Source organism: Oncorhynchus clarkii, chromosome 3 (genome assembly GCF_045791955.1).
Source record: "Oncorhynchus clarkii lewisi isolate Uvic-CL-2024 chromosome 3, UVic_Ocla_1.0, whole genome shotgun sequence".
Classification (NCBI taxonomy): Eukaryota; Metazoa; Chordata; class Actinopteri; order Salmoniformes; family Salmonidae; genus Oncorhynchus; species Oncorhynchus clarkii.
This window is the reverse complement of record NC_092149.1, coordinates 71103186-71125462: the sequence shown is the minus strand read 5'-3', so window position 1 is coordinate 71125462 and position 22277 is coordinate 71103186. Positions and strand designations below refer to the sequence as shown.

The 22277-nt window shown below is 42.6% G+C and overlaps 1 protein-coding gene across 3 annotated transcripts; it reads left to right on the top strand.

Moving 5' to 3' along the window:
* Positions 1-221: 221 nt before the first annotated feature.
* Positions 222-10041, top strand: LOC139403118 (transcription termination factor, RNA polymerase II). Of its 3 annotated transcripts, none has more exons than XM_071146838.1 (24): positions 222-347; positions 687-801; positions 980-1066; positions 1169-1238; positions 1367-2383; positions 2469-2589; positions 2698-2874; positions 2989-3146; positions 3269-3350; positions 3485-3601; positions 3742-3892; positions 4004-4109; positions 4200-4384; positions 4505-4658; positions 4735-4826; positions 4912-4991; positions 5144-5283; positions 5730-5903; positions 6017-6075; positions 6444-6597; positions 6706-6788; positions 6869-6943; positions 7089-7243; positions 8671-10041. In XM_071146838.1, exons 1-23 carry the CDS (start codon positions 320-322, stop codon positions 7231-7233), a joined length of 3570 nt encoding a protein of 1189 aa, XP_071002939.1. In that variant the 5' UTR covers positions 222-319; the 3' UTR covers positions 7234-7243; positions 8671-10041. The 3 variants fall into 3 exon arrangements, with proteins under 3 accessions (XP_071002939.1, XP_071002931.1, XP_071002944.1); XM_071146830.1 differs by having other exon boundaries at positions 235-347; positions 4912-5000; XM_071146843.1 differs by having other exon boundaries at positions 245-347; positions 7089-7278.
* The last annotated feature ends 12236 nt before the right edge of the window (positions 10042-22277 follow it).

Below are 22277 nucleotides of genomic sequence, written 5' to 3'. Positions count from 1 at the left end.
ATGATGGATACAAAGCGAACTTATATAAGGTACCTTGTTTACATGCGACAAGTATACGTATTCAGGGTATTTTTGTTGTGAAGACAACGAATGGGAGTTTCGAGATTTCGAAGTGTTCCGCAACACTGAAACAAAGCCCGCGAGAGAGAAAAAAAATGGGTCGCATTGCAATTTGGGTAATGTAGTAATTAACGTTAAATAATTGACTCGGAAGTGACTTTCAAACACAATTCCCATTGGTCAATTGAACGTTTCAAGAAGTTCAAACGCATTTTTACTTTTGGACGAATTTGATCATTATCTTAAACTTTTCTTGATAATGGAGATTGTACTATGCAATACCCACGGTAAATGTGTTTATTTTTGCATTGACATAGTCAAAAGTGTTGCATTATCATAATGATGATATTGTTATTCGTGCCTGCTGAAACGAGGTGCTTTTCTGAAACGTATGCTAGCTTGCTATTGTAGCCATCTAACGTTAGCAGGTTGGGAACATAGCTCAATTGTGTTTTCTTTATCTCTCGAGGCAGAATATGATGCTAGCCACCTGCCTAATAATAATATTAACATAATTGAGACATCATATCAACCAATAGGGGTGATAACGTTAGTAATGCATGGACGTGTTTTACTGAATATGAACTCATGTTTTCATCTATTTGACTTGTATTTACACTAACCAGGCAGCACATGCATGCTGAAGACGGGAGTGAAAGAAGGGCCAAATAAGGGTAAAAGCTTCTACTTGTGCGGGGAGCGTCAACTGGGGTCTCCCTGTGATTTCACCAAAGTGGCAGGGTAGGTTGGTCTCTCATGTCAGTTCATTAATGCATGTTTCTCGTTTCATGAAGAGCACTAGCTCTATCCTAACTGGTATCTGACCGTGGCATTCTCAAAAGCCAAAACAAAACAAAGTACAGGACTTATGCAATAGTAATTTACTGATATGACTGATCTGTTTTATGGCTTTCATTAGGATCCCGGCCTCACACTGCCTGCTTCATGAGGATTCTATGGTGGAACTCCAGACTCTCATCCGCAGTCAGCAGCAGCAGGGCTACAGGTCTGTCTGTGTGCATGTGTGTGGATGCTTCCTCTAACTCTAGCTATGATCAATGGTTTGTGTTCAGGTGCATTATCATACTCTGTCTCACTCTCTTTTCAGGTTGTACTACCGGTGTGTTTTGGGGAAGAATGCAGGTCAGAGGTGGTGTGGCAATGTTCCCTGGACAGCGGTAAGCACCTCCTAACTACTGGTAATGATAAATACAGTATACATTGCCTAATTCATAGCCTATTACTGTCATGGCAAGCACTCGTTGAATGTGTTTCAAAATGGCTGACTAGTGCTCCACCCCTGCAGCCAGAGGCAGAGAAACGCAGCCCACTGTCTGACAGACAGCTGCAGCCCTCCAGCCTGCCCCCAGAGAGAAATCCATTCAAGGCCCCAGGCAAGACTGACCAGACGTCAGAGTGGAAGAGACTCCAAGATGGGGGGAGACTGGAGGATGAGAGCAAAGGAAAGAATGAGAAAGGTGGAGAGAAGGAGAGGCTTCACAAGAGTGTAGGTAAAGAAAGCGAACACGGGCGAGGTATGGAGGAGGAGGAGGAGAGGGGGATGTCAAGTCCCTCAGAGTCTTGGAGAGACAAACAGCTTCCAGCAGGGATGAAGATAAAGAAGAGAGTATCAGGCGAGGAGAATAAGGAAAGTTCTGAAACATCACCTGAGGAAAAGGAAAAGACTGTCAAGGAGATGAAAGACAAAAACAAGAACTCAAACAAAGACAGCCAGAGAGAGGCTGAGAAAAGCAACAACTCTAGCCCGAAACCCCAGGATACAGAGGACCCACACAAAGCCTCAAAGGGTCGTCATGGACACTACCCACGAGAGCCACCAACCAATAGCCTAAAAGAGTCTGGAAAGCATGCTGGGAAAAAGCCAAGCACAGATAGGATGAAGAGCAACCCCTCCGACCCAAATGGCACTACCTCTAAAGACGCCCAAGCACCTAAGAGCACAGAGAAGACCAAAACCCCAATCCCACAATCTGATAAACCAGCGCAGCGACTTTCCACTCCAACAACTGAACAGGATAAGGAGGCAGAGAAAATAACTGCTTCATCATCACAGCAGAACCAGGACAAGTCCCATTGTGGGAACCAATTTGGAGAGTGGCGTTGTGATGAAGATGATGATGATGATGTCCAGTTTGTTTCAGTTCAGCCAGGTACACAGACGACGTCTCTAGTACCAGTGCCCCTGGTCCAGAGAGCCCTGACATCCTTCCCAGGGTTCCAGCCTGCCTCTCAGGTCAAAGGTCAGCGGGAGGACCCCAGGGCCCTGCACAGCCAGCTCACTGCTCAGCTCAAACAGAAGAAGGTAAGGGACACCCCTGTGTGTGTGTGTGTGTCAGAATGTACACTGAAATAAATAGTTAATATTTAACTCTCCTTCCCTTTCTCAGGCCACTCTGTCGGTGGTGAATATGTCTGCTCTGCCCGATAAAGGGGAGAGGTTGAAGAGTCAGGTCAAAGACCTGGAGGAGGCTCTGGAGTCTCTCTGCCTCACCACTTCCACTGAGCCAGGTAAGACCCTAGCAGGATACTGGACTGTTTGGCTAACCACAACATTGCCTACTGTATTGTCATTGTAGGTACTTCAAGCACAAACTCAATTTAATGTTCTGTTTTTAGAGCCTCAGGGTGACGAAGGTAATGCCAAACCGAAGCCCACTACCAGCCAGTACAACCCATTTAGCTGCCCGGGAGGCACCGTCCTACTGCCCATTGCTCCTGCCCCCCTCCAGTACCAGGCCTCCACCAGCTCAATGGGGCTGCAGCTCAGCCAGGGATACACTCAGATGTATGGAGGTATGGAACAGGGCTACACACACACTTGGTATTCTTGTAACCTGCTTTAGTCAGATATAATCGTATCTCCGTGATCACCGTCAGTAAATCCTCTGTCTTTCCCTGATTGTCCAGTGAACCCCCAGAGCCAAGCGTTCTATGGAGGCAGGATGACAGACAACCGTCTGCTAGCGGTGAAGAATGCCACCTCTGAGGCCATTGACCACCTCCACAGCTCCCTGGAGTCCTGCCCCGACCCCGATGCTGAGGTTACGGACCCGAAAGGCATCAAGGCAAGACCTCCTTGTACACTACTCAATGCCTCAACCCTTCTAAACCTCATATTGTACACACTGTTGTCTATGGGTATGGTACCCTAATCTACTGTGGTGTTGTGGTCATTCTCATTGGTCAGGTGCCTCTACTGGCCCATCAGAGACGAGCTCTGGCCTGGCTGCTGTGGAGAGAGACCCAGAAACCCTGTGGAGGGATCCTGGGTAAGGTCAACCAGCCTGTCTGTGTAGTTGCTTTGATTGCAGCAGCCCCAGGGGTTTTGTAAGGAGTTGAATGGCCAGAGTATTTCAAAAACCTTCAGAAAATGCATTAACAACATTTCTCCCCTAATCCTCAGCTGATGACATGGGCCTGGGGAAAACCCTCACCATGATCGCTCTCATTCTGGCCCAGAAGAAGAAGCAAAAGGAGGAGGAGAAAGACACTAAATTGGAAGGCTGGATCTCCAAAAATGGTAATATCAAATGGCAACTTCTCATGTAATTATTAACTTGTATTATGATATATTTGGTCATGTATGTGAACAATGTGTATATATAATGTATTTAGTAACTTGTGTATGATATATTTGTTATACCCTGTATTGTGTTGCAGACTCTAGCCTGGTAGTGTCTCAGGGCACTTTGATCATCTGCCCTGCCTCTTTGGTTCATCACTGGAAGAAGGAGATCGAGAGACACGTCAAGAGCAGCCGACTTAGTATCTACCTGTACCACGGGCCCAACCGCCAGAAGAACGGCAAAGTGTAAGACACACACACCTGAGTCATCTGTTTCCCTGAGTTTAACACACTTGTGTCACCTGAAAGACTTTTGACACGTGTTTTATTTGTTTTCTATCTCCTGCTCTCTGATAGTCTGGCTGAGCATGATGTGGTGGTGACCACCTACAGCCTTGTCTCCAAGGAGATCCCAGTCCCGAAGGACGACGCAGAGAAACCTAGCAAGGACCCTGAGGATGTGGTAAGAATAAACACAGAGAGAGAAACGGTGTGTAATGTATTGATGGTGCTAATGATGCTACGACTTTGTCCCCTCGCTCCCTTTCCCCAGCCTTCAGCCCTCCCTCCTCTGCTGCGGGTGGCTTGGGCCCGCATTGTGCTGGACGAGGCCCACAACATCAAGAATCCCAAGGTGCAGACCTCCTTGGCTGTGTGTAAGCTGAGGGCCAAGGCCAGGTGGGCTGTTACCGGGACCCCCATCCAGAACAACCTACTGGATATATACGCCCTGCTCAAGTAAGTCCATCAATATCTTACTCTACCCTTATATTACACATATCATACCACATGTCCAGTAACAATACACCCCCCAAAACCACAGAATCCTCTGCTAAAGTCTTTGCCTGTGTTTGTCAGGTTTCTGCGCTGCGCCCCATTTGATGAGTTCAAGCTTTGGAAAACCCAGGTAGACAACGGCTCTAAGAGAGGAGGAGAGCGACTTAATATTCTGACCAGAACTCTGCTGCTCCGACGCACCAAAGACCAGATGGACTCTACCGGAAAACCTCTGGTACATGACACACAGACACACACACATTAGCATATGTGGATTATTAGCTGATTTGATTTCCTTCTTAATTTTCCAGGTGAATCTGCCAGATCGGACCTGTGAGGTGCATCGCCTGAAGCTGTCTGAAGAGGAGCAGTCTGTTTACGATGTGGTGTTTGCACAGTCCAGGTAACAGCTATGTCTGATTGGTATCTGAAACTTCCCTCTCTGGGTCTACGGCTTAATGACTGATTCTTTAAACTTTTTCTCCTAGGTCCACTCTGCAGAACTATCTGAAGAGACATGAGGGAGACAATGGTAAAAAGGGAGACGACTCCAATCCCTTCGACAAGGGTAAGGGAGGTAAACTTTCTGTTAAAAAATAATACTAATAATAATAATCTGTTTGAATTCATGTGTCTTTTTCTCCAGAGGCATGTGAATTTGGACAGGATACCAATGTGACACCTTAGTGTCTGTCTCTCTCCCCCCCCCCCCCCCCCCAGTGGCTCGTGAGTTTGGAGTGTCCCAGACGGACTCTGTGTCCTCCTCCCAGCAGACCCAGGGCCCCACCAGCACTGTTCACATCCTGTCTCTATTGCTCCGACTCAGACAGAGCTGCTGCCATCTGTCTCTGTTGAAGAAGGTACAAACACACTTCTACCTTTAAAAAACAAAACTATTTTTAACCTTTTATTTAACTACGCAAGTCAGTTAAGAACACATTCTTATTTACAATGATGGCCTACCCGAGCCAAACCCTAACCCGGACGACGCTGGACCAATTGTGCGCCGCCCTGTGGGACTACCAATCACGGCCGGTTGTGATACAGCCTGGAATCTAACCAGGGTCTGTAGTGGGGCCTCTAGCACTGAGATGCAGTGCCTTAGAGCGCTGCGCCAATCAGGAGCCAGACCTGTGGAGAGGGCCTGACCTGCTCTCCTCTCTTTTTTCTTTATCTCTGGGGTCTATGGAACAGGCATCTGTTTGGTTTTTTACCTGCTGCTCTTCTCTGTGTGTCTTGCTCCACAGACTATGGGTAAGTTTGGTCTGTCTTTACCTGGCGTTCTCTTTGTGTGTCTTCTTCAAAGACCCTGGATCCGTCTGAGCTGCAGGGGGATGGGATCTCTCTCTCCCTTGAGGAGCAGCTCAATTCCCTGTGCCTCTCCTCCGAGCCCTCGGGCCCCGACCCCAAAGCCACCGTGTCCCTCAATGGGAGCCGATTCGCCTCCGATCTCTTTGAGGACACCCACGAGAGCACCAAGGTGACGTCAACTGCCTCCATGTATACTAAAATGTTTCTGTTTTTATACGGCTATCTGGTGCATCTTTATACGCTACTACCTGCTTGATTTTCTTAATGTTCTTGTTGTTTCAGATCGCTGCCATTCTCACAGAGCTGAAGGATATCAGGCAGCAGAGTGAGGCTCAGAAAAGGTAATTCCACACACCTAAATGTAGCCCATTCAAACTACAAATGTTTGGTGTCATCTGGATGATGTAGTCCTGGCAGACAGATATAGAGGAGTTTGATAGACAACTAAAGTCCATGACAAATAAAGGATTATTGGTAATAGAACATGTTTCCCTCATAGTAGGGTGGGTATGCAAAATGGGTCAACTTTGAGCACCTCTATCTCTTGAAATCATTTTCTGACCACTTCTACCATGGGCAAACACGTCTGGAAGGCTTTGTTCAAATCTAAAGGGGTGCAGTCAGAAAGGGATTGAATGCATGTGTCGTTATGTTGCATTTTGATTGTACAGTAATCATATATGATAATCATCCATTGTCTGTCTGTCAGTGTGATAGTGTCCCAGTGGACCAGCATGCTTCACATCGTGGCCGTTCACCTGAGGAGAATGGGCCTGAGCTTTGCTGTCATCGACGGCACTGTCAACCCCAAACGCCGCATGGACCTGGTCGAAGAGTTCAACACCAACCCTAAAGGACCACAGGTGTCGTATGGACAACCGTGACCATAAAATATTGATATGCTCTACCTATTTTCAGCTTTGGAGACAGTGTAGTTGGTAGAGTTTAGACAAGGTGTTTTGTGTTTCTAGGTGATGCTTGTGTCTCTGTGTGCTGGAGGAGTGGGCATTAACCTTATTGGAGGGAATCACCTCTTCCTCATGGACATGCACTGGTGAGACTCACAACACACACACACCCATCCACCACTACCATCTGAGTGTTCTTTATTGATTTATACTGTGGTTCTGACAGGAACCCAGCTCTAGAGGACCAGGCCTGTGACCGCATCTACAGAGTGGGTCAGCACCGAGACGTCACCATCCACAGGTAAGCGCATGCTTGGGTGCAGAGATACTGTAGGAGAATCTCACTGACATATTTTGAGGTTGTGCCCTGTTGGATAAAGACATTGTATAAATCTGATTGCTGATGTGAGTGCTTACACAGAGCATGTGTGTCCCTATCCCTGCAGGTTTGTGTGTGAGGGCACAGTGGAGGATAAGATCTCCATTCTGCAGGAGAAGAAGAAGGATCTCGCACAGAAGGTGCTGTCAGGGACTGGAGCCTCCTTTACCAAGCTCTCCCTGGCTGACCTCCGGGTCATCTTTGGGGTCTGACGACCAGGAAGTAAGGGTGGTGGGGGCAGCCAGACTGAGGACCAGGTAGTAGCGGGGCCAGCCATACTTAAACAATTAGTGTTGTGTATGAATCTGGTTGATAACCCCCTTTGCTCTTGTTGGTTACTGCACACAACAGTACATATTGGCACATAGTGTGGCTAATGTGGTTGGCACTACTTTGCTGTTATGCGCTTGAATGCTTTGCTGCTACTTTTCTCCACATGGTCTTCTGGCAGGTTGCAGAGCCTCAGGCCTACTAGCTGTGTACTGTTGTATTTCCCATATCCAGCACTCTGTTTCACACTATTCCATGTGTTATGACAAAGACCTTGTTTCTCCTGGTCAGGTCACATGGTCTTTTCATTGAATACATTTTAAGTGTAATTTATAAGACTGATTTATCTCTGCTGGGTCATGTTATTTCTAATCCTAAATACTTTTACCTCTTATGCTGTGTTTGATTATTAGGTCTTCCTCAAGGCTGTTGGATGTTTTTTAATAAAATATTATTTATTACAGTTGATCAAACCGCTTATTCTGAGAATGAAAAGTTGCATGAATTCCGTAAGAACAATCACTGCAGTGGGTGAAAATATGTTTAGATTTTGGATTAATAATGAAATCTACATAAACAGAGTTTCTGTTTTAACAGAAAGCATCCTAAATGACCCGGGGTCTTCATAAGTGGTTAAGATAATCATTTTAAAGTGGCAAATAGCAGATAATGATCCATCTGACCGTTGATAACCCAGTATCGTTATGAGTAATAAAGACTACAATCAGTAATTATACGATGTACAGCCAGATGTATTACAAAAGTGTTATGTTGTTTGTGAAAGTATTCTGGTTAAAACCATACCCAGTTCAGAGTTTTTCAAACGTGAGATGATGGAATGATTGTCCCACTGAGAGAAAGTCCCTAAACCACCAGTCACATGGTTTAGAATAAAACTCAGGCAAGTACATACAGGGGAGGGGTTATGGAGTAATGTTAACAACACTATAAATATACACATTGCTCAAGATAAAATGTTCAGTAGCATTAGGCTACAGGTAATATTAATCAATTTGCTGATGTTAAGCTGTGTAGATTCTTATGCTTAAAATTTTAGGAGTTGCCTTTTTCTATGGAGGTTGCTGACGGATATTGTTAATGCTCAACCACTTTGCAAAATCAGTGGTTATTCACAACCAATCTCTTCCACTGGCAAAAACATTTTGTAAGGAAACTTGATATGCTAATAATGTAATTGACTTTAATTTATCCTTGTAATGAGAAAACATTCCTCTTCTGAGCTTTCAGTAGAGGAGTCTTCCGGAGGTTCTGTCCCGTCATAATAGTTCTCCAGATCAGTCGAATGTTGATTCATCTGAACATCCATGTGAATTTAAGTGTGCTCTCTCTAATTCTCTCTTTCTCTCTCTCTTTCGGAGGACCTGAGCCCTAGGACCATGCCTCAGGACTACCTAACATGACGACTCCTTGCTGTCCCCAGTCCATCTGGCCGTGCTGCTGCTCCAGTTTCAACTGTTCTGCCTTATTATTATTGGACCATGCTGGTCATTTATGAACATTTGAACATCTTGGCCATGTTCTGTTATAATCTCCACCCGGCACAGCCAGAAGAGGACTGGCCACCCCACATAGCCTGCTTCCTCTCTAGGTTTCTTCCTAGGTTTTGGCCTTTCTAGGGAGTTTTTCCTAGCCACCGTGCTTCTACACCTGCATTGCTTGCTGTTTGGGGTTTTAGGCTGGGTTTCTGTACAGCACTTTGAGATATCAGCTGATGTACGAAGGGCTATATAAATACATTTGATTTGGTCTAGTCTTTTTGATCTTTGCATGATAGTTGCTCTTTGGGGTTTATGGATCGGAGACACACAAACCAGTCTCCATTAATGAGCGCTGTTATTACCCATAAAAGTCCAGCTGAAAATGACCTCAAGAAAAACATGCAACAATGAACAAAACTGCATTCCCCCCTACAGATTTTCATGAACTGTGGGTCCATCATCATCAGGAGAAAACACAGTATAAGGCAAGGCCACGCCATATAAACTAAGCAAGCTATTTTCTTATAATACGGCTGACAAGGACAGGTGAAGTCCAGTTTGAAAATGTACTGGACAATTATGAAAAAGGCAACAATGGCAAAAGCACTGTAGCCTGTAGCAAACAACTTCATCAAGAATTCAGAGTTTAGGGCTGGGTGATTGGCATGTGCTGGCATATCAGTTCAAATAAGAACACCTCCCCTTGGTCAAAATGATGTATGGAGTGGTGCTCTGTGATTGTATCATGTGCTGGTTGTCTTTTTATAACTATCTTTAAAAGGTGGGGTTACTGAGGTCATATTTCCCCTTATGGAAACTGCCCTAAGACATTTTGATACAGCCCACAGGTTTCACCTACTTGTTGCCAGTAGTATTCATTCTTCTCACCTGAAGTATGTTTGTTAGTGTGCATCCCATCCAGATTCATTTCAAAGTTTTTTTGTTTTTACAGAGCAACACTCAGTTTTACTTTCTTTTTGAATGCTTGATTAACTTTTCTCTGTTTTTATAGTGAAATATTACATCACACAACAAATGGCCAATCCCAACTAACTGCAGTTGAGAACATTAAAAGTACATACCCTATGCATAGTGCAAGTGATCAATGCTGTTTGAGATTCTTTATTATAACAATTTTGAACATCTCCAGAGACACATGACCTTTGCTTGCTATCTTGAACATGCATGCTTTCTATGATCACATTAGAGAACATTCGTTACCGTAACCAAGGTTGCCATCGGTGTGTTACTCTTTAGGCCATTTAATGTATTACTGAATTGTGTTTGGTTGAGAACGCAGCCAAATACAAATTTTTAAAGGAGATGCATCTACTGCTTGGATAGTTTCTTCTGAGCCACTGGCTTAATGTTCTACAACTTTTATTTTTGGTTGAGTTGGAGATGTAAATCCAACAATCTGTTAACTTGTCGGCAGGCTATTTACAGGCTAATCAGGTTAACAGGCTATTTACAGGCTAATCAGGTTAACAGGCTAATCACAAAAGTGATTTGGAAATGTGTTTTGTTAACAATGCAACCAAATATCTTCTACTTGGATAGTTCCATCTGTGCCACTGACTTGTCTGGCTTTAATTACAGTTTCTCTATAAATGAATAATTTATATGTTGGATTCACGTCTCCATATCAACCAAAAATCTAAGTTACAGAATAGGACTAAATCACACTTTTTCTATGAGATATGGGTTTATGTAGAGAGCAATTCAGTTAGGTCAACAAGAATTGCTCATCAGTGCAACGTAATGTCGTGTGACCTAGGTTATTCTGAATGTTTGAGACAGAAATCATTGTTATGGTATAGACTTCACACAGTCTCATCATTAGTTTCACAATATATCACTTGCTTTTCTACAGTCTAGCCACCTTTTGGAAGTTTTGTTTCAATCTGATTATTTTATACAGTGAGGTCCACAAGTATTTGGACTGTGACACATGAGGTTTTTGGGGGCTCTGTACTCCAGCACTTTGGATTTGAAATGATAACATGACTATGAGGTTAAACTGCATACTGTTGGCATTAATTTGAGGGTATTTTCATCCATATCAGGTAAACCGTTTAGAAGTAACAGCACTTTTAGCATAGCAGTAGTGTCCTGAGCATGGAGGTGCTACCAGGAGACAGGCCAGTACATCAGGAGACGTGGAGGAGGCTGTAGGAGGGAAACAACCCAGCAGCAGGACCGCTACCTCCGCTTTTGTGCAAGGAGGAGCAGGAGGAGCACTGCCAGAGCCCTGCAAAATGACCTCCAGCAGTCCACAAATATGCATGTGTCTGCTCAAACGGTCAGAAACAGGCTCCATGAGCGTGGTATGAGGGCCCAACGTCCACAGGTGGGGTGCTTACAGCCCAACACCGTGTAGGACGTGTGACATTTGCCAGAGAACACCAAGATTGGCAAATTCGCCACTGGCGCCCTGTGCTCTTCACAGATGAAAGCAGGTTCACACTGAGCATGTGACAGTCTGGAGACGCCGTGGAGAACGTTCTGCTGCCTGCAACATCCTCCAGCATGACCGGTTTGGCGGTGGGTCAGTCATGGTGTGGGGTGGCATTTCTTTGGGGGGCCGCACAGCCCTCCATGTGCTCGCCAGAGGTAGCCTGACTGCCATTAGGTACCGAGATGAGATCCTCAGACCCCTTGTGAGACCATATGCTGGTGCGGTTGGCCCTGGGTTCCTCCTAATGCAAGACAATGCTAGACCTCATGTGGCTGGAGTGTGTCAGCAGTTCCTGCAAGAGGAAGGCATTGATGCTATGGACTGGCCCGCCCGTTCCCCAGACCTGAATCCAATTGAGCACATCTGGGACATCATGTCTCGCCCCATCCACCAACGCCACATTGCACCACAGACTGTCCAGGAGTTGGCGGATGCTTTAGTCCAGGTCTGGGAGGAGATCCCTCAGGAGACCATCCGCCACCTCATCAGGAGCATGCCCAGGCGTTGTAGGGAGGTCATACAGGCACGTGGAGTTCACACACACTACTGAGCCTCATTTTGGCTTGTTTTAAGGACATTACATCAAAGTTGGATCAGCCTGTAGTGTGGTTTTCCACTTTAATTTTGAGTGTGATCCAGACCTCCATGGGTTGATACATTTGATTTCCATTGATCATTTTTGTGTGATTCTGTTGTCAGCACATTCAACTATGTAAAGAAAAAAGTATTTAATAAGAATATTTCATTCATTCAGATCTAGGATGTGTAATTTTAGTGTTCCCTTTATTTTTTTGAGCATTGTATATTAATGACAATTACATCAATACTGAATGAACAATGAACACTTAATTTAACTGAATATAATACATAAATAAAATCAATTTAGTCTCAAATAAATAATGAAACAGGTTTTTCACTTATGACCAAACAGTTGTTAGAGAGGCGTCTGTGAGGGAGGGCCATGTGTTTAGGTGTCATATTGAGAATGATGTTATAAGGATTTATAAGGTTCCAGTTTATTGTCTTTCATGTTTTTCTTCTTTTTCTTGTATTCTACATAAATGAGAACCTCAGGCAAGACAAAGAAATGCGTGCGCATGCTTTTACACTATGTTAAAGGACAATTGACTTGATGAGGGATCTTTTACTTCTTTCTAGCTAAATGTGAAAGGAGATGTTTGGTCCTGACTCCCCAGTATGAATGAGAAAGTAAAGCAAAGGTTAATAAGGTGAAAGGGAGGCAGATTGTCTCCTTAGCAACAGAGAAGTTGCTTCCCTTCTCACTTCTACTGGAACAAACTTTAAGACTTAGTAAGCCCCAGAGGAGGAATATATTGGACATTTTCCAGTACATATGTGCACATTATACATCTTAGAGTAGTAAGCAGAATCATTACAAGCCATGTGTCTGGGCCATCAAACATGGACCCTGAATCCATTAATCAATAGGTCATTAGGTTAAGGAATGGCACATGTGTCTGGGTCATTATATATGGATCCTGAATCCAATAATCAATAGGTCATTAGGTTAAGGAATGGCATATGTGTCTGGGTCATTAGACATGGATCCTGAATCCAATAATCAATAGGTCATTAGGTTAAGGAATGGCATATGTGTCTGGGTCATTAGACATGGACCCTGAATCCATTAATCAATAGGTCATTAGGTTAAGGAATGGCATATGTGTCTGAGTCATTAGACATGGACCCTGAATCCACTAATCAATAGGTCATTAGGTTAAGGAATGGCATATGTGTCTGGGTCATTAGACATGGACCCTGAATCCATTAATCAATAGGTCATTAGGTTAAGGAATGGCATATGTGTCTGGGTCATTAGACATGGACCCTGAATCCAATAATCAATAGGTCATTAGGTTAAGGAATGGCATATGTGTCTGAGTCATTAGACATGGACCCTGAATCCACTAATCAATAGGTCATTAGGTTAAGGAATGGCATATGTGTCTGGGTCATTAGACATGGACCCTGAATCCATTAATCAATAGGTCATTAGGTTAAGGGATGGCATATGTGTCTGGGTCATTAGGCTAAGGGAAACCAATAATCAATAGGTCATTAGGTTAAGGGATGTCATATGTGTCTGGGTCATTAGGCTAAGGGAAACCAATAATCAATAGGCCATTAGGATAAGGGGAGCCATTACCTAGTCCCATGAGGTTCATTAGATGTGCATTAGGAGCATAGGTTTGTATTACTGAAAGGGCCATTAGACATGCACCTACATTAGGAGTGTGTGTGTCTGTTTCTTTTTGTATCTTTGCTATGGATACGCCACCAATAGAATCTATGGTCTGTAGACCCTAAGGTCTGTGCCAAACAAGGAAATAGAAACCAAGCTGAAATGAGTGCAAGGCAAAAAGATAATGGTGGCTGAATGCCCAAGGGGATGAATCATTAACTTAAAGAGGAGTGACAGTGTGTGACGTAAGGATGAAAACTGTATAAAAAGCGAGTGCCGAGGCTGGAAAGGCAGTTGATCCATGGACCAGCCCGGCTTGTTACATCGTAATAATGTCTATTTGAATTCACAAGTTCCGGTATCTGAGAAATATTATTGAGCAAATATTTTTACGAAAAAATCAAGGCCAGGGTGGACTAACCAAATTTAGACGACTTTTCAATGTCTATGGGCGTCCGGTGCTCAGTGGGAGAAGAGTGAAAGGGTTTTATTCAACAAGCTACCTAGTACGGTTCTTTTGGATAAGTCTTTTGTTGTGGTGCAATAACTATTCTGATTAAAACGAAACAAGTTATGTTTATATAGCATGAATGAGATCAACTTTAATCAATACATAATTGTAAGAGTAAATACTGCCACCTAGAGGAGATAAATAACTAATGAATTAAGACAGGAAATGTTGGTACGGACAGTGGAGACACGCCATTCAGGGCAGGTGGGGCAGAGCCCAACCTGTTTTGAGCCCCACATTTTAAGACAAAAAAGAATACACTTTTGGGGGGGGGCTTGCCTGTTTTATTTTGGCATTACGTGTCACATATCAGTTTGCAAACTATGTCAAAAAAAAAATCTAATTGAGTTAATAAAGCCGCATACAAACATGATCTCTTTTTTGTTTCCTTGAGTGAGGCAACTCCAAAATGCAGGTGTTTCCACCCTGCTCACTGCTTTCTGGTGGGGCAAGCCAACAGAAGATACGGAACGTTGCACTGTGATTGGCTCAGTGTTCTGTCACTCATGGGGAAACTACGTCACCTCGAAGTCTAAGGGGAGACCTCAAATTCTAGCCCTTTGGGTGCTGAAATAGAGTTATATTAGAAGTGCCCATCCAAGAAGGCTCAAGGTCATTGGCCACAGATGAAATTATGTCAAATCACATTATATGTACAATAGCTTTGATTGGACTGATCATGTCAACATACTTTAAAAATCTTAGCTAGCAGTCATCATCATGAATCAAGTCGACAATATACTGGCAAATCCTTTGTAATTCTTGTCATATGAAGATAAATATTGAAGAGAAATGATAGATAAAACGTATCGATGCTCATTCGGCCATTGGACATAAACATTACACAACAAGTTGGAAATCGCAAATTCAACAATGAGTGGTTTGGAAGGAGGTGAGCACAGCACAACAATGTGAGTCCAAAAATGTATTGTATGCTCCTGCATAAATTATGTAATATGCCAGGGAGATATGTATAGTGTATCTAAGAAAGTAATACTAAGATGTTGTGTAGTAAGCTGTTAGTAGCCCATGTGCCTCACCCTAATAATTTGGTCCCTTTTCTCCTCGTAATTTAGCCAACAGTTCTGGCTTGATGGTGCACATATAGCCTGTAGCCTGTTTTAGAGAAATGGTATCATCAAATATTGTAATAGCTTTCACTCTCTGCTGATATTCCCCCATTATTTATCATATGGTTCTGACTTGGTGTACAGGGAGAATACTGTAAGAACATCCCATGTTCTGTATTCTGTCAAAAGTGATGAACAAATAGTTATATTGACGTCCGTCGTAACTTGCTCATTAATGTCTTAATCGAAATTTATGGATTGCCTCTTATCCGCTTGTCGTTCCCTTATGTTATAGTTTGTACATCTCAATTGTCAGTAGAAACCACATTTGTTAGAACAAGCCAGCCATATCAGCTGTTTTTTTTAAAGGCAGTAAATGTAAAAAAGCAAATGGTGGTTATTTGAAGAATCTCAAATATAAAATATATTTGGATTTGTTTAACACTTTTTGGTTACTACATGATTCCATATGTGTTATTTCATAGTTTTGATGTCTTCGCTATTATTCTATAAGGTTTTTTCTTTTTTGTACTATTTTATACATTATAGAATAATAGCGAAGACATCAAAACTATGAAATAACACATATGGAATCAATCTCTCTTATATATATATATATATATATATATATATATATATATATATATATATATTGATTGATTGATTCCATATGTGTTATTTCATAGTTTTGATATATATATATATATACAGTGCCTTGCGAAAGTATTCGGCCCCCTTGAACATTGCGACCTTTTGCCACATTTCAGGCTTCAAACATAAAGATATAAAACTGTATTTTTTTGTGAAGAATCAACAACAAGTGGGACACAATCATGAAGTGGAACGACATTTATTGGATATTTCAAACTTTTTTAACATATCAAAAACTGAAAAATTGGGCGTTCAGAATTATTCAGCCCCTTTACTTTCAGTGCAGCAAACTCTCTCCAGAAGTTCAGTGAGGATCTCTGAATGATCCAATGTTGACCTAAATGACTAATGATGATAAATACAATCCACCTGTGTGTAATCAAGTCTCCGTATAAATGCACCTGCACTGTGATAGTCTCAGAGGTCCGTTAAAAGCGCAGAGAGCATCATGAAGAACAAGGAACACACCAGGCAGGTCCGAGATACTGTTGTGAAGAAGTTTAAAGCCGGATTTGGATACAAAAAGATTTCCCAAGCTTTAAACATCCCAAGGAGCACTATGCAAGCGATAATATTGAAATGGAAGGAGTATCAGACCACTGCAAATCTACCAAGACCTGGCCGTCCCTCTAAACTTTCAGCTCATACAAGGAGAAGACTGATTAGAGATGCAGCCAAGAGGCCCATGATCACTCTGGATGAACTGCAGAGATCTACAGCTGAGGTGGGAGACTCTGTCCATAGGACAACAATCAGTCGTATATTGCACAAATCTGGCCTTTATGGAAGAGTGGCAAGAAGAAAGCCATTTCTTAAAGATATCCATAAAAAGTGTCGTTTAAAGTTTGCCACAAGCCACCTGGGAGACACACCAAACATGTGGAAGAAGGTGCTCTGGTCAGATGAAACCAAAATTGAACTTTTTGGCAACAATGCAAAACGTTATGTTTGGCGTAAAAGCAACACAGCTGAACTCACCATCCCCACTGTCAAACATGGTGGTGGCAGCATCATGGTTTGGGCCTGCTTTTCTTCAGCAGGGACAGGGAAGATGGTTAAAATTGATGGGAAGATGGATGGAGCCAAATACAGGACCATTCTGGAAGAAAACCTGATGGAGTCTGCAAAAGACCTGAGACTGGGACGGAGATTTGTCTTCCAACAAGACAATGATCCAAAACATAAAGTAAAATCTACAATGGAATGGTTCAAAAATAAACATATCCAATTGTTAGAATGGCCAAGTCAAAGTCCAGACCTGAATCCAATCGAGAATCTGTGGAAAGAACTGAAAACTGCTGTTCACAAATGCTCTCCATCCAACCTCACTGAGCTCGAGCTGTTTTGCAAGGAGGAATGGGAAAAAATTTCAGTCTCTCGATGTGCAAAACTGATAGAGACATACCCCAAGCGACTTACAGCTGTAATCGCAGCAAAAGGTGGCACTACAAAGTATTAACTTAAGGGGGCTGAATAATTTTGCACGCCCAATTTTTCAGTTTTTGATTTGTTAAAAAAGTTTTAAATATCCAATAAATGTTGTTCCACTTCATGATTGTGTCCCACTTGTTGTTGATTCTTCACAAAAAAATACAGTTTTATATCTTTATGTTTGAAGCCTGAAATGTGGTAAAAGGTCGCAAAGTTCAAGGGGGCCGAATACTTTCGCAAGGCACTGTATATATATATATATATATATATCAAAACTATGAAATAACACATATGGAATCAATCAATCAATATATATATATATATTGATTGATTCCATATGTGTTATTTCATAGTTTTGATATATATATATATATATATATATATATATACTCTACCGTTCAAAAGTTTGGTGTCACTTAGAAATGTCCTTGTTTTTGAAAGAAAAGCAAAAGTTTTTGTCCATTTAAAACAACATCAAATTGATCAGAAATTACAGTGGAGACATTGTTAATATTGTAAATGACTATTGTGGCTGGAAACAGCAGATTTTGTTTTATGGAGTATCTACAGTCGTGGCCAAAAGTTTTGAGAATGACACAAATATTAATTTTCACAAAGTCTGCTGCCTCAGTTTGTATGATGGCAATTTGCATATACTCCAGAATGTTATGAAGAGTGATCAGATGAATTGCAATTAATTGCAAAGTCCCTCTTTGCAAGGCACACATCCACACATCATGCCACAAAAGGACCAGCTGACATCATGTCAGTGATTCTCTCGTTAACACAGGTGTGAGTGTTGACGAGGACAAGGCTGGAAATCACTCTGTGTTGCTGATTGAGTTTGAATAACAGACTGGAAGCTTCAAAAGGAAGGTGGTGCTTGGGATCATTGATCTTCCTCTGTCATCCATGGTTATCTACAAGGAAACACGTACCGTCATCATTGCTTTGCACAAAAAGGGCTTCACAGGCAAGGATATTGCTGCCAGTAAGTTTGCACCTAAATCAACCATTTATCAGGTCATCAAGAACTTCAAGGAGAGCGGTTCAATTGTTGTGAAGAAGGCTTCAGGGCGCCCAAGAAAGTCCAGCAAGCGCCAGGACCGTCTCCTAAAGTTGATTCAGCTGCGGGATCGGGGCACCACCAGTACAGAGCTTGCTTGGGAATGGCAGCAGGCAGGTGTAAGTGCATCTGCACGCACAGTGAGGCGAAGACTTTTGGAGGATGGCCTGGTGTCAAGAAGGGCAGCAAAGAAGCCACTTCTCTCCAGGAAAAACATCAGGGACAGACTGATATTCTGCAAAAGGTACAGGGATATATTTGTTATTTTAGCAGAAACACCATACAAGAACGATAAACAGACAATGATAACATATCAACAAATGACAGATTATACAAAGACCTTGATTGATTGTATTGATTGTTTTAACAGCTTCTTATTAGAATGTAGAATGATCTTAATGTACTGTTCTTTTTACGTTTCTTTCAGTAATGATTCGCAGGGTAATACTTATGGGTCATTCTGAAAGAGACCTATTTGACCAGGTATATTTTGTGTGGGGAATTTGTTCTTTCAACCTGCATGACCAATAGCATGTTGCACTGCTTATTCTGCTGTTCTGCTTATTCACTGATGATCATTTCAAAGATCTCAGTGACATTACATTTAGACAACAATGAAGTGAAACCTACTTGCTATGTACTTTTGAAATTACTTTGTAATTACTTCATAACCCTACACTTTTATCCAGTAATTACATTCACATGCTTTGACAAACCATAATGTATTGTTTTTGTATTGCTTTAATACTGCTTAGCCAAAAATACAATTGCAATAAGGTTTTTGTGAAGTCTTTCATTATATTACAAAGGGAGGTAAAGAATCATAATAGACAGAAATTACATTTTAGTAAGGCCTTAGAGATGGAAAGAATATTTGTGCCATTATGGCTTCTATGACATCTATGGCCACTAGATGGCAGTGATATAGCTTTCAAACCATTTACAAACCATAGGTTGCTATTTGAAGAAGAAAATGCTCTGATCATTAGCTGATCGCTCCCAACCCACAGGAATCCCCAACCAGTTGACTAATGGTGGAAGCCCTCAATTGAAATGTCCATGCTAATACAAGTTATATCCATGTTAAGTCCTCAACTATCCCTATGAGCAAGGCCATTTCAGTATAATTGAAGGCACACTTACCCAGTATACACACACACCTCCTGTCCAAAGAACATCCCAAAAAGATCAAATTGAGGAGTATCAATACATTTTTAGAAAATGAGCATTCATATTGTTCTTTTCTTTTCAGGCACACATAAATCAACCCATGAAAAGCACATATTTTGAATTACAAAACGTATTTGAATACAAATGATGTAGCAAAAAGGTTACCAGTACAGAATAGTACCTAAAGTGCTTAACAAGCAAAAGAGTAAAAGCAATACCTGCAGTTGCATATACTGGTGGTCATACACCTTTCTGACATTGAGGGTGTCATTTGGCCCTCACCCCCCCCCTGTGGTCCCCATGAGGATGAGGGAGAGAGGGAGTGTGGGGGGGGGGGTCGATGCCCAGAAGCTGGCGTGTGGACGAATCCCAGTCCCATCCAAACTCCAGCCTGCTGCACAGACACGGGTACTCCCTGTCTGCCCAACACACCCAGTCCACCGCCCTCCTCACCTCCTCCCAGCGCTCACCCCTGGGAGAACACACACAGTAAACACATTTAGTAAAGTACACACACACACACACACACACACACACACACACACAGAAATGCAACAAAGAACACGAAGCATAGACACCCTTATCCCAAGAAAAACAGGCACATGAACCATATTAACTTTCTCAAGTTCTAATTTAGACTGTGAACCAGAGAGATAGAACCATCTATATGTGGTAGACCAGAGAGATAGAACCATCTATATGTGGTGGACCAGAGAGATAGAGCCATCTATATGTGGTGGACCAGAGAGATAGAACCATCTATATGTGGTGGACCAGAGAGATAGAACCATCTATATGTGGTGGACCAGAGAGATAGAGCCATCTATATGTGGTGGACCAGAGAGATAGAACCATCTATATGTGGTGGACCAGAGAGATAGAACCATCTCTATGTGGTGGACCAGAGAGATAGAACCATCTCTATGTGGTGGACCAGAGAGATAAAGCCATCTATATGTGGTGGACCAGAGAGATACAGTGCCTTGCGAAAGTATTCGGCCCCCTTGAACTTTGCGACCTTTTGCCACATTTCAGGCTTCAAACATAAAGATATAAAACTGTATTTTTTTGTGAAGAATCAACAACAAGTGGGACACAATCATGAAGTGGAACGACATTTATTGGATATTTCAAACTTTTTTAACAAATCAAAAACTGAAAAATTGGGCGTGCAAAATTATTCAGCCCCCTTAAGTTAATACTTTGTAGCGCCACCTTTTGCTGCGATTACAGCTGTAAGTCGCTTGGGGTATGTCTCTATCAGTTTTGCACATCGAGAGACTGAAATTTTTTCCCATTCCTCCTTGCAAAACAGCTCGAGCTCAGTGAGGTTGGATGGAGAGCATTTGTGAACAGCAGTTTTCAGTTCTTTCCACAGATTCTCGATTGGATTCAGGTCTGGACTTTGACTTGGCCATTCTAACACCTGGATATGTTTATTTTTGAACCATTCCATTGTAGATTTTGCTTTATGTTTTGGATCATTGTCTTGTTGGAAGACAAATCTCCGTCCCAGTCTCAGGTCTTTTGCAGACTCCATCAGGTTTTCTTCCAGAATGGTCCTGTATTTGGCTCCATCCATCTTCCCATCAATTTTAACCATCTTCCCTGTCCCTGCTGAAGAAAAGCAGGCCCAAACCATGATGCTGCCACCACCATGTTTGACAGTGGGGATGGTGAGTTCAGCTGTGTTGCTTTTACGCCAAACATAACGTTTTGCATTGTTGCCAAAAAGTTCAATTTTGGTTTCATCTGACCAGAGCACCTTCTTCCACATGTTTGGTGTGTCTCCCAGGTGGCTTGTGGCAAACTTTAAACGACACTTTTTATGGATATCTTTAAGAAATGGCTTTCTTCTTGCCACTCTTCCATAAAGGCCAGATTTGTGCAATATACGACTGATTGTTGTCCTATGGACAGTGTCTCCCACCTCAGCTGTAGATCTCTGCAGTTCATCCAGAGTGATCATGGGCCTCTTGGCTGCATCTCTGATCAGTCTTCTCCTTGTATGAGCTGAAAGTTTAGAGGGGCGGCCAGGTCTTGGTAGATTTGTAGTGGTCTGATACTCCTTCCATTTCAATATTATCGCTTGCACAGTGCTCCTTGGGATGTTTAAAGCTTGGGAAATCTTTTTGTATCCAAATCCGGCTTTAAACTTCTTCACAACAGTATCTCGGACCTGCCTGGTGTGTTCCTTGAGACTATCACTCTCTGAGACTATCACAGTACAGGTGCATTTATACGGAGACTGGATTACACACAGGTGGATTGTATTTATCATCATTAGTCATTTAGGTCAACATTGGATCATTCAGAGATCCTCACTGAACTTCTGGAGAGAGTTTGCTGCACTGAAAGTAAAGGGGCTTAATAATTTTGCACGCCCAATTTTTCAGTTTTTGATTTGTTAAAAAAGTTTGAAATATCCAATAAATGTCGTTCCACTTCATGATTGTGTCCCACTTGTTGTTGATTCTTCACAAAAAATACAGTTTTATATCTTTATGTTTGAAGCCTGAAATGTGGCAAAAGGTCGCAAAGTTCAAGGGGGCCGAATACTTTCGCAAGGCACTGTACCTGGGCTGAGGAGGAGCGTGGTCCAGGTCCAGATGGAAGAGGCTGAGTAGCAGCTTCCTGTCCTCCAGCCTCCTCACCCTCATCACCTGCAGCACCAGCAGATTGGCCACCAGCCTCAGGATGTCAGCATGGGCCCTCACACCAGGCACATTCACAATATTTTTGAAAATGTTATTACTGCTCAAAAACACCCCAGAGAACCCCAAACATGTGGTATTTATAAACTGCCCGACACAGAACTCTAGTATCAGTCTCTACTGTATCATACCTAGAGCTGATGCAAAGTAGTCCACATCCACACTGAGGAAACCCAGGCTCGAAGAACACTCCCAGTAACCTTCCTAGAACAA